Genomic DNA, 12943 nt, shown 5'->3' on the forward strand with positions numbered 1-12943 from the left:
ATTCCCCCCAGCTGCCTTCCCAGGCCTGGACCCAAGTCCCAATCCTCGGTTTTCAGCTTGCATGGGCTCCCTATTTCCACAACCTCCTACAGTGGGTCTAGCCGCACATCTGGAACCCCACCTAGGAATCCCCATTCCCCACAGCTGCCTTCCCAGGCCTGGACCCAAGTCCCAATCCTCGGTTTTCAGCTTGCATGGGCTCCCTATTTCCACAACCTCCTACAGTGGGTCCAGCCGCACATCTGGAACCCCACCTAGGAATCCCCATTCCCCACAGCTGCCTTCCCAGGCCTGGACCCAAGTCCCAGTCCTCGGTTTTCAGCTTGCACGGGCTCCCGGAGTGAGCCCGGTCTGCTTCTTCCCCACATCCGGGCGCACCCTCACAGCGCTCCCTGCTGAGGGGCCCCAGGACCGAGGGCAGGGGACGGGGAGGACGGGGAGGACAGCGGCCTCGCTGAACTCTGCGCACGACGATGTCCGCGCGTGAGCCTGTCCAGTCCTCGGCCTTTCCCAGGGGAAGACGTCATTATCCTCAACGTGCAGAATGAGCACACGGAAGCTCTAAAAGGGTCAGGGACGTGTCCACGGTCACTGACTCACCAGGAGGCTCTTTTGTTCTCCTTCCACCAGCCTGCCCAAGGAGAAAGGCAAGCGAGACAGACAGCAGAAGCTCCCGGAACAAACCTGCTCTTGCACAGAGACCCTTTAAGACCACATCGTGGGATTAGGTGGTCCTGGGAGTAGCCCTGGGCAGGGGAGGGAAAGGTGCCTGCACCAAAAAAAAAAAAAAAAAGAAAAAGAAAAGAAAAGAAGCGAAAAAGTGGAGGGAGGAGGGTGCTCCTGCTCCGTCATGCTAATTTTGACATTTTCCTGTTTGTCTGCTGTGATCATCAACTTATCATTTAACCTCGCTGCGGTGATGCCTCTGGAATGTCAACAAGGCTCGCTGGAATGTCATGATGGCCTGGCAGCTGGCCCCTGGTACTTCTGATACAAACGATGTGCAGCTGCATCCGGGCCCTGCTGTCTGCACCCCCCATCTAGCAGACAGCGGCACCGGGCACGCGGTGTCCACAGAGATACTCCGCACACCGAGACGGGGGCGCGTCGGGTCCGTGCGGGGCATTTCCTACGGACTGTTCTGCCTGAGCCAATTAACCCGGAGTAATTGCTGAAAGCATTCGATACCGATGATGGATACCAGCGGCTGACCCCGAGGGTGGGTGGATGGAAGGAGAGCGGCGAACAGTGAAATGTCCCCGTGTCTGCAGAGTGTGCGGATAGATGGCAGAGGCCCTCTGCCTGCATCACAGCAGTGGCCCAGTGATGCAGGCCGTGGAGCTGCGGGTGTCCCTCTTCCACAAAAGTGCAAGTTAAACCTCGGAGAGGGAAATGATGTCAAGTTCACCCGAGTAGAGAAACGCAGAAAGGCTGGGAACAAACCCCATGTCTCGATTTTGCACTTTTTTTGTTTGTTTGTTCATCCAACAAGTATTTATTGAACACCTACTAGGAGCCAGACATGGTATCAGCCGGAAGATACGGTTTCCCAATCTCTAATACCCATGCCGTTTGCTTGTCGGGTCTTCTCCTCTGGAGTCCTCTGTGAAGAGACATCTTTGCCCGATTCCCTACATCCTATACCCATTCTACTCCCCTTTGTCCTTCTGTTCCCCTCAGACTTGTGCTCAGGGGGACTCTGCTGTCTGTCAATTATATCTGAATATGCCCAGATTTCCATCTGCTTTAACCCAGCAGGAGCCTCGTGACACTGATCCTTCCCAGGGAAAGAGTGGCCCTGTCCTGTTAGTGGCCCCTGCACTCTGCGAGCGGGACAGAGAGCATGCGGGACCAGAGGACCTTCTTGTTCCTGGAAGCACAGTGTCAGCAGCTGCCTGCCTGGCCAGTGGGCTCAATGGTCCTGCCAGCTCGGCTCTGGCATCAGAGTGACATGGACATCCTAGGCCATGATCCTGGCATATCCATGACGCTGTGGGACGCAGAGTGTTGGCACCTTGGGTGCTGGCACCGGCCCCTGAGACACTGAACCACAGCGCAGGCAGGAGGCATGGGGGCGGGGGGGAGTGTAGGGCTGAGACAGGCTGCAACCAGCTCTTCGCCAGGCGGGGCGCTGAACAAGCCAGTGCCGGCCGGGGCTGCGTGGCATCTCTGCTGGTTGTGTCCGCCCGCGAGGCTTCAGCCAGAGCTGCTCAAAGCCTCAACTGCTTGGGCCCCATTCCGGCGTTTCTAAACTTCTCTGGAAGGTATCCGCTATTGAAGTCAGGCATTCAACTGACTTATTAGATGTGTGTGGGGGGGGAGGAATTCAAGAACTTCATAGGATCTAGAATGACTTGGAAACTTCTCTCCCTACCTCCTCTTTTATTTTAATCAGGAAAATTCCCGAAAAAGCAGGAAGTGCCTGGGAGCAATAATGAGGTTTCCAAAGAGATGAGAGTGACACGAAGGGCCAGAGATCGAGATGGACTGGGACTGGGGAGGAGACGGCAGGGCGGGCAGACAATGGCCAGGGGGACGGACAGGAAGGAGACCCTGGGAGACAGAGGGACAAAGCAGTGCCCACACTGCCAGCCAAACAGAGAGGAGTAGAGGGTAAAGACAGAAAGGTAAGAGCCCAGGGCCACACCAGGACCGCCCAGAGCAGATGCCCAGAGCTTCTCACAGCCCAGCCCAGTCAGTCCAGGGTGACTACGGGGCCAGGCTGCCCACGAGGGGGCCAGGCTACCTGTGACCTGGCGAGGGGGCCAGGCTGTCTGTGACCCGGCCAGGATGCCTGTGATGGGCCAGCCGCCTCCTCCTGGCTGTGTGACGGGCGGACTGCCCGTCTCTAGACTATGTTTTTCCTCAGCTCTCAGATAAGGACAGTGATAGCCTCTGACTCAGACTCACTGTGACAATTATTAGATGGATCCCTTTCTAGTAAGTGCTTGGAACTGTACCTGCCAGAGAACCCATGTTCCCGGGAGGAAGGGGACAGTGGTGAGTCCCAGTCATGGTTTATATTCTCTGACAGCATGGGGGCCAAATACCCATGGGCACAGTGTGCCAGGAGCAAGGCCAGCCTGAGGGTGGCTCTGGCACTAGTGCTGAGCTGGCACCTTGCAGATGCCACAACCACAAACCCTGCCTTGGGGAGAAGGGAGGTGTCGGCATGACAGGAGGGACAGGGTTTTGGATGGGAAAGCAGAGCAAGGTTCTTGACGCCATGAGTGAATTCGGGTGTGTGTGCAGGGGAGTAACACACGGGTGGGGTTCCCATGCCCTTCTTTACTTGCAGGACTTTTGAACATGAGTCTGGGGTAAAATCAAAACAGAGGGAACAGCCTGACCAGGCGGTGGCGCAGTGGATAGAGCATCGGACTGGGATTTGGAGGACCCAGGTTCGAGACCCTGAGGTCGCCAGCTTGAGGGCTCATCTGGTTTGAGCAAAGCTTACCAGCTTGAACCCAAGGTCGCTGGCTCGAGCAAGGGGTCTGCTGTAGCCCCAGGTCAAGGCACATATGAGAAATCAATCAATGAACAACTAAGGACCAGCAACGAAGGATTGATGTTTCTCATCTCTCTCTCTTCCTGTCTGTCTGTCCCTATCTGTCCCTCTCTCTGACTCTCTGCCTCTGCCAAAAAACAAACAAACAAACAAACAAACCCCCCCCCAAAACCCCACAAACAAAACCCCAGAAGGAACACCTGGGGAGTTTGTATAGGAGAAACCTCAGAAAAGGGGTGGGGATGAGGAGAAAAGTGGCAGAGGACAAGCCTGATTCTTAGTGGGGACCGTTGCCTTGGTGACGGTTTTGAGCACAGCCAGTTAACAGATTACACACATAGGATCTCCCCCAATATCTGCCTCCCCCATCTGTGAGCCATGACCAGGAATGAGCAAGATGGGCAGCAAGAGGCATGGACATAAAACCTCCTCTACAGCTTGGGGCCCAGGCCATACCTCACTCTGTCAGAGTGGACCCTGGCCTGGCGCTTTCTCAGAAATGAGAGCGACCATTCACGCTGCCAGCCCTGTCCTGGGTCCTGGAGGCACCGCTCACAGGAGCTCACGGCTTTCCTGGGCAGCTCACCAAGTGGCCATTGAAGACCCTACTTTCTCACTACTACCTAGCCAAGCTCCGCCCAGCCCAGCCAAGCTCCGCCCAGCCCAGCCAAGCTCCGCCCAGCCCAGCCAAGCTCCGCCCAGTCCAGCCAAGCTCTGCCCAGCCCAGCCAAGCTCCACCCAGCCCAGGAGGGGTGCTCTCCGACCCTGGTGCCCCTCCCTGCACGGAGTCCCTTGGGGAACCAAGGAGAGTATCACACCCCAAAGACTTCAGCTGAAAGGGAGCAGTCGGCACCAGCCCTCCCTGCCACGACCTCCTAGGTACCAGGGTGGGTCCTAGTTGGTCCCCTGGGGTGGAGAGAGGATAGAAAGGTGCCATGTGCCAGGAAAAGATGTAAAAACCCACCCTCCTACAAGAACACCTCAACATTTTCCACCTAATAGCACTCTTGTAGCACTGGGACAAGCCCACATTGTCATTGTGACTTCCACAATGTCAAAGTGGAAGTTCAGGGATGTCAAGGCCATTCCTCAAGGTGAAATACTTATAAATGGCCAACCCTTGACTTACAAGGTCCCATGCACAGGTTCTGCCTTCACACTTAGAGTCCTCCATCTTTTCTTTACCCTTCGTGATGAAAAACTCGGGGTCTCCACTGCATTCAAGTGGGCCTCCCCATAGCAGAGCTGCTGGTAGCCCAAAGCAGCCAGCGGTCCCTGAGCCTGCCGGGCCACCTGCTTATGTCTGCTAGGTGCAGTGACAGCAGGGCCCAGGCTGCTCAGTATTCCTGGGAATCTGAGCTGAGCCCCAGCCAGGATGAGCCCTGCAGGCCCAGACAGCAGCAGCAAGGGGTGTGGGCTTGAAGCCAAGTCAGATAATATGAAAATAATAATAATCAATAAAGACACAGCATACAAGAACACCGGGACAAGAACTGGAAGTCAGATTGACAAACACAGAGGCAGCTAGGAGGGGCACGGAAGGACACACCTCCACCGACAGCCACCCACTTTTGGGGACGCAAGAATCCAAGGACAGTCAGAGCTCAGCAAGGATCCGAGTAGAGAGGAAGGAAGCCGGCCGAGGGCTGGTCTTCACCTCCAGCCCTGCCACTTGGCCATGGTGAGCTTTCAGAAAAGAGAGAAGCTTCCCAGGTGAGATCAGGACATGCAGAGCTGACTCAGTGGGTCAGAAGAGAAGGGGAGACTAGACGGAGTAGAAGAATGGCCCTGACAAATACAGATATGGCGGGGATGGTGGGGGAGAAGAAGGCGATCTCAGGACTGGGAGCAGCGTTCTGGAGAATTTGGGCAGGTGAGGCAACTTCATGACATATAGGTTAGTTCTATCAACACAGATGAAGAATTTGTCTCAGAGGGGTGCAACACATTATTCAAAGTCACCCCGCCAGTAAGTGGCAGAAACTTGATACAAACTCAGTTCTGATTCCACGCCCGAGCATCTTAACCCACTACCTTTCATGAAGAGGACCATCCAGAAGGCTGAGAGACGCTAAGACACAAGTGTGGCCTAGAGTACTGGGGAGCCCAGAGCAGCCAATGAAAGCCGTAGGCACCTGGGTGAATGGGAAACTTAGATGGGTCAGCATCCTGGTTCTCCTGGGAGCTGATAGTGCCCGCTTGAGGGCTGACCCACTTCAGGCCTGGAGCCATTGCTTAGAAATTGCACCAAGCAAATCCCCAGCCGCAATTACCACCATGCTTGCAGCACTGGGCTGAGCGCTGGAAATAGCTCTGTATTTATTTACCCTGCAATTACATGCTACATTAAATGCTCCACAAGAACATGGCGATCACCCTGCAATTAACTGGTCTTTGCTTCCTGGGCAAGAGCAAGCTGGAGACAGTTACTGGGTGAAATCAAGTGCCGCCTGGTTTCTTAATGGACCTGAGGGTCACCTTGTAACTTGTGCTATTGGGCCTGGCTAGAGGCTCTCACTCTGACCAGGAGCTCTCTTGGCTCCTGCGGGAAGAGGTTCACGTCCGGGTCAGACCTGAACCGAACTTTACTGTGAGTTCTGTGCGTGGCCTGACATAGTAGAACCTCCTTGTGTGAGCCCTGCCCGGCTGGTCTCCTCCAGCTCCTCTCAAAGCACCTAGTGAGCTCTCTGTACTTAGTTTTTGCAGTTCCTGAGCATTAATCACTCCACCAATCTTTGCATGAACTTAATTTCCGCTGTCTTTACCTAATAAATTCCTATTTGCCTTCCAAGATCCAGCTCAAATATCACTTCCCTTGGGAAGTATTCATTGAAAGAAGATTGTAGAGGGTAGTAAAAATCAGGCAGGCCTGGGGTCAAACACCAGTCTCATTACTTAATGGCAAAGTGACTTCTGGTGAGTTACTTCACCTCTCTGAACCCCGTTATATGTGTATGTGTACACAAATGTATAGGATGCCTTCACATCATGTGGATATGTATTTTGTGTGTGTGTGTGTCTCTCTCTCTCCCTCTCTCTCTCTCTCTCTCTCTCTCTCTCTATATATATATATATATATATATATATATATGCGCACTCATAGTTAGGAACAGATTGTAGCATGATGGGAACAGCATGGGGCCTGACACCGTGGGTGCACACTAAATCTTTAAGTCAATGAATCAATGAGTAAATCAACCAATCAATCCACAGTCAATTAGGAGCTGAGGATGCGTGCACCCACGTTTATCTTTGTGGCTCCCCACTTAACTCCCTACACGTAAACATGTATACGTTATGCAGAAACATAATATGCAAACACAATGGTAATTGGTCTCCAGTTGCCTAGCGATTCCCGAGAACTAGTTTGTTGGGCTGTGCGGAGAGATGAGGAATGCCGGCAAAAGGCACTAAGAAGAGAGTTAATTATATATTTACTACCTCTGTCATTTTCTCCTAATTATGTCTTGGCAAGCAGAGCCTCCTGGACGAGTCTTAAATCTCAGCGTCTTTAGAAATATAATAAAAAAAAAATCAATGTGAAATGGAATGTCCTCAACAGCCAAAAATGCCCAGGAAAACTTCAATCAGTAAGAACCCCACCGAGCCAGGCTGGCACCAGTTCTGCCTGGGTTTGGACTTGAAAGACCAAATATGGGCCCAGAAGAGCAGCAGGAGAGCAGGGCAGTGTCTGGGCCCATGCCTCCGAGGCCACCTGTGAGTCTGTTGAGGGTCACCTGGAGTGCCTGTGGCCAGCACCTGCTGTCAGTTTCCCATGAGGCCACAGGAGGAGGAGGTTGGGCATGAAAATTATTAAACCACTGTGTGGCATGTAGCTTAAAATTTCTGGACTGAGAGGGTGGGAAGTAGTTTCTGAGCACCCTCTATGCTAGTGGTCTTCAGCTGGGGCAATCTTGCCCTGGGGCACAATGAGCCAGCTCTTCATACTTTGGGTTGTTAAACTTGGGATCGGCACTACTAGCGGCACATCGCTTTTCAAACCTTGGTGTGCTTGTCTTCTCTGCTTGGGTTTCTAACGGTAAGGAACACCTCGGCGCACACATGCTCAGAACAAAGGCACACACTTCCTTCATGCGACGCCTGCGCCTCCCTTGGCTGCAGTCATGTTTGTTGAGAACGAGTCAGCTCTCAGCAGGGAAGGGCGTGGAAGTCTGAATTCCTGTAGGCACCAGCGCATGCCAGCTCTTTTTCTCCTTTTGGGGAAAAGACCATGCTTCTCTCACTGGTCCCAGTAGGCACAACAAGAGTAGCACGGCTTGGGAACTTGCTGCTCTCCATCAGACTGACCTGGGCAGGAAGCCACTGCCGCCTCTCCGGTCTACGAGATGACGGGGACTTACATTGTTTCTTCTCAGGTGTCCCTGCCGTGCTCAGCAAATGTGTCTCCATTCCAGGCCATCAGACACAAATACATCATCCAAGCAATTGGGAGGCCTCTTAGTTTCTATGATTTGAGTTTCTTGTCTAGGATCCAAAGGTCCCTGGTAGATAAAAGACCCAACAGAGATTTTTTTCTAGGATTTTCTCCCGTAGTCTTCACAACCAGTATACAAGGCAGTTATATGTACATCCCTTTCACATCTGGGGAAAAGAGTAGCTTTAAGGAACTGAATGACTCTTTTAAGGTCACTGAACTAAGAAATAATGAAATTGATATATGCAAACACACCAGTCTAACTGACACAAGGCACACATTCCTGCCACTCCAGCCGGCCGCTGGAAAGGGACAGAGGAAGGAGACACAGAATAGGAAGGGACGCTCTTGATCTTTACAAGAATGGAGGAAACAGGGAAAAGCATGGATCGCCTCTCCAAACCTGCCCTCCTCCATAAGCACCGGCCCTGTCCCTGACATCTGCTTGTCTTTCTCAGGGCACCAGGACCTCCAGATGTCGAAAGAAGACACATTCTAACGGGCAGAAGGAAAAAGTCATTTGGGGATCTGCAAGAGGTCCCCAATATAAATGTGGGTGATAAACATGAGGCTCATTGCTCTTAGAGGAGGCCGAGGCTTCTTCTGAACAGGTGTCAGGAGGACTTGACTAAAGGCCTCAAGCCATGATGAGTTGTTAAAAGCGTGTAGGGATGTGAGGAGGGCATTTCAGCTCAGTCAGCTCCGGGAACACCTGAGTAGTCCAGACTGCAGATGGGCACCCGGGGAACAATCTATATAAAGGATTGTAAACTGTTCTCCAAGTTACCGCCCCACCCGCACTACTTCTGTCTCATCCAGCATTTCTCAGCATGTGTCTGCCAGAGCCGCACTTCGGAACTGTAACGTGTATTGGAGGTAACTGAGCTAGTGTCAACATGTGGCCCGGAGAGAGGACTCCCATTCTGCACGTCTATGCCACTTGGTCCACAAGCCACACTTCAAATAGAAAGTCTTTACAATACTGGTGAAGCAAAGTGTCAACAGGTCTTTAAGGGAAACGAAAAGATCCAGGGGTGAAATGTTTTTGGAAAACACTACATTAAGTTTAACAAATCTCTGAAACTCCAAGGGCAGGGGTTGGGATATAACATATATAAACATGTAGAAAGGCTTTCTAGAAAACAAAAGTGGTTCCATGGTCAAATATTTTGGGAAAACCTGGGATAAATGAAAGGAATCCCTTTACTGCAGGACTTATCAGGGCCTTTACATTGTGTCAGTCAGATCATGTCACTCTTCTGTTGGAAGTTGAGGATACGAAAGCCCTTAGCAGTCAACAAGGCCCCCGGGACTTCACTCCTGCCTTTTCCTCACCCTCCTTATCTCCAAGCACGTGGGCCTTCTCTGGGGACACCAGAGAGCCACACTCCAGCCACAGGGCCTTTACCTCGGGTCTTTCCTCTGACAACTAACTCCCTTGCTTTCTTCTTTGTTCAGATGGCACCTTCCAGGTGAGGCTTCCCTGCCCGCCCTAGGGACTATCACAGCCCACCCTTCCGGGCCTCAGCATATGCAATTCCCCTTCTTAACCTGTCTCATCTTTCTTGTAAGTGCACTTTTACCTTGGGGCACACCATATAAATTCATAATGCATTCTGTTTATGGCTTATTGTTTGTCTTACCCACTGGATGATAAACTCCACGAGGGCAAGAATCTTTATTTTTTGATTGCTGTATTTATTATAAGCACCTAGAACCCAGCCTATCATACATACATGAGGTACTCTAAATACTTGCTGAATCAGCAATTCAACGGCTGTGAATATGAAATTCTTTGCAGGGGGTGGAATACAGTGAGAGCATCCTTCCCTAAAGCTTTCTAACCACAGAAGCTATTTCTTTCTTATTTCTTTCCCTACAGAGCCTCTCAGCATGACCACTATTCCTAAATGCTCATTTTTCTAGGAAATGCAGCTGTGATAACTCACAGAGGATTGCCTTCATCCATTGTCCTAAATCCTTCCAGGCCTACTCGTAATCATCCCCTACCAGGTCCCAGGGCGATGAGTGCCATAAATTTATTACCCACAGTATAAATTTATCTGTAAATCTGCAAGAACAATGTCACGGGAGGGACACTCGCTGCTCCCTCTCCCGCAAGTGCCGAAGTGCCCACAGGCCTGTGCGGCTGGTGAGGAGGCACCAAGTTTCCCAACATGCCTTTCGGCAACAAGTGCTGCCCAAATATCATACATACTTAACCTTCATAGTAATCCTCCAAGGGGAATCTTAATCCCCCCTTATACAAACGAGTCCCTGAGTCTTAGAGACTAAGTAGCTTGTAGAACTGCAATTCAGACAGAGGTCTGCCTTTTAAAGCTCCTACACCGTGCACAACACCATCACAACAGAGTGGCCAACACCGCACTGTCTAATGAGAGACCTGGGAGTACTTTGTGCAGAGTGCCTACCTCATTAGCAAAGCAGCAGCAGCAGCAGCAGCAATAGTAATGCTCCTTGAGATTAGACTATCCCCCAATTATTATTCTAAACACTTAACCTATACTCTTTTCATTCCTACAACCCCATGGCCCTCACTTTCTAGATGAGGAAACCAGGACAATTGAGAAGTTGCAGAATGTATTAACTTGCCCAACGTCACATGGATATGGAGGGAAAAGAAGAGTCAGGAAGGATGCAGTCCTGAGCCAAGCCGCTGTTGCCACGAGCACCTCACCCCACTGTGACAGTGCCAACCACAGCTCATCCTTCCCTCTTCTCCCAGCCCTCCCAGCACTCCACCCTGTTGATGCCCTTGCCTCTGTGTCTGCCTCCCAGCTCTCTGTTGAACCTCTTTCCTTCTGGCAGAAGGACTCACCTATGGATAGGAGAGCAACCCACACCCTTCTATCTCTGCAACCGCCAGTGACCCTCTCTCGTACGGCCTTCCCTGATGACCCATCCCAGGAGCGAGGGCCGGGCACCAAGAAGGCTCTTAGAGACCATCACTGGACACTCTAGGAACCTGACACCCAGCGTAGCTGCTGCCTCACCTAAGCGTGCACACAGTCCGTGATAACCCTGGACTAGGACACGGGCCGGGGAGTCCCCTCCTGGTGTCCTTTCATCCATTAACCCACCAACCAGAAAGCATCCACTGAGCACCTGCTATGTAAAAGTGCCAAGGAGCGACCCAGAAGATCCGGCTGACCCTTCAGCGGGCTTCTCATTTGTTTTCACTCAAATTTTCATTCATTCGTCTCTTCATTCAATACAGCTTTAGGCTCCAAACAGAAATGATCAAAAACACAACCACTTCTAATGGAGATGAGGTTTATTATTAGTGAATTAATTTATCTTCTCCAGTTTCACTGAGATACAACTGGCATATAACATGTATTCGTTTAGGGTGCATGACACAAGTTGATATGCGTATATGCTGCGAAATGATTGCCACCATGAGTTTAATGTTTATCACCCTCTGTTATTTTCATAAACAATACCACAAATACATTCATAACAATAAAGGGTAACGAGTGCATTAAAAATAAAAGACAGTCGCCCTGGCCGGTTGGCTCAGCGGTAGAGCGTTGGCCTGGCGTGCGGGGGACCCGGGTTCGATTCCCGGCCAGGGCACACAGGAGAAGCACCCATTTGCTTCTCCACCCCCCCCTCCTTCCTCTCTGTCTCTCTCTTCCCCTCCCGCAGCCAAGGCTCCATTGGAGCAAAGATGGCCCGGGTGCTGGGGATGGCTCCTTGGCCTCTGCCCCAGGTGCTAGAGTGGCTCTGGTCGCGGCAGAGCGACGCCCCAGAGGGGCAGAGCATCGCCCCCTGGTGGGCAGAGCGTCGTCCCTGGTGGGCGTGCCGGGTGGATCCCGGTCGGGCGCATGCGGGAGTCTGTCTGACTATCTCTCCCCGTTTCCAGCTTCAGAAAAATACAAATAATAATAATAATAATAATAATAAAATAAAATAAAAGACAGTCAAGGTTCTAGGACAGCATATAATTTGTGAGGGGAGCAGGAAGGAATATGACCTAGCCCAGGAATCAAAGAAAACTTCCTGGAGGAAGTGGCGCTGACCGTGAGATATAAAGGGCGGTAAGAGCACATTAGGTGAGAAGGACATTGAGCAGGAGAGCACAGGAGCGGGAAGCCCTGAGGCTGAAAGAACCTGGCACATCTGAGATTATAATATACTCGTGCAGTGTCATCTAGTACAGGATATACACATAACACATAAAGTAGAAGGCTTTTTCCAAGGAAAGCATTAACCTTTGAGTGAGTGCTATGTGCCAGTCAGCTTTATCCTGCCATGAAGCAGGTATGAATCCCATTTCACAGCTGGAAAAACTGAGACTGAAGTATTAAGACACTATGGCAACCACAGCAGACACTGGTGATGTTTCATTCCTCGGAATCATTTCTGTGCATCTTTCTCTAACTCTTGTGGGTTCGTGCTTATTTTATTTGTTTATTTTGTGTTCAATTACTTGATTCTACTATTCTTTTCAGCTGGGGCTACTAGAACTGTTGCCCCCACGGAGCTGTAAGGTCCTGGGAATGACCCTTGGACAAGACGGCTGGAAGCACGACTGCCCAGCAAGCTTGTCTTGGGCAGGGACAGACTCGAAGGTGGAATGTACACTCTAGACGCCCCTGCAGGACCAAGCCGAGCAGGACTGGCAACAAATCGATCCCCTGCCTCACATCTCCTCTTTCTCTGTCCTGTCTCCCTCATTTCCCTATTGGTTTCTTCTGGGACCCCTTTTGAGTAAGTCATTCAGACAAGAACTGTCACCTCAGAGACCACTTCAGGAACCCAACCTGAAACAGAATCCATGCCTGTCTGAATTTGAAGCCTTATCTCTTGCTGGTGAGACAGGAAAGTGTCTCACCAGCAAGAGGATGAAGGTGGAGAATTTGAGTTGATGAAACAGAACAACACCAGTTAAGGGTAAGATGAGTACTCATGAGAAAAAGGCTCAAGAGCAAGAAGGGGTTTCTTTGAGCTTAGGGGGAGACAGGAAAGCCTCTGAG

The 12943-nt window shown here is 51.3% G+C and overlaps 1 protein-coding gene across 1 annotated transcript in view; it reads right to left on the bottom strand.

Moving 5' to 3' along the window:
* Positions 1 to 318: 318 nt before the first annotated feature.
* The window catches only part of LOC136322659 (acid-sensing ion channel 2-like), a 148807-nt gene continuing 136182 nt past the window's right edge, over positions 319 to 12943 (bottom strand). Inside the window, exons 2-3 of the mRNA XM_066254562.1 lie at positions 4694 to 4890; positions 319 to 561 (exon numbers count right to left, since the gene is read on the bottom strand). Of these exons, the coding sequence (XP_066110659.1) occupies positions 319 to 561; positions 4694 to 4890 (440 nt within the window). The remainder of the gene's footprint in view (positions 562 to 4693; positions 4891 to 12943) is intronic.

Source organism: Saccopteryx bilineata, chromosome 2 (assembly GCF_036850765.1).
Source record: "Saccopteryx bilineata isolate mSacBil1 chromosome 2, mSacBil1_pri_phased_curated, whole genome shotgun sequence".
Taxonomy (NCBI): domain Eukaryota; kingdom Metazoa; phylum Chordata; class Mammalia; order Chiroptera; family Emballonuridae; genus Saccopteryx; species Saccopteryx bilineata.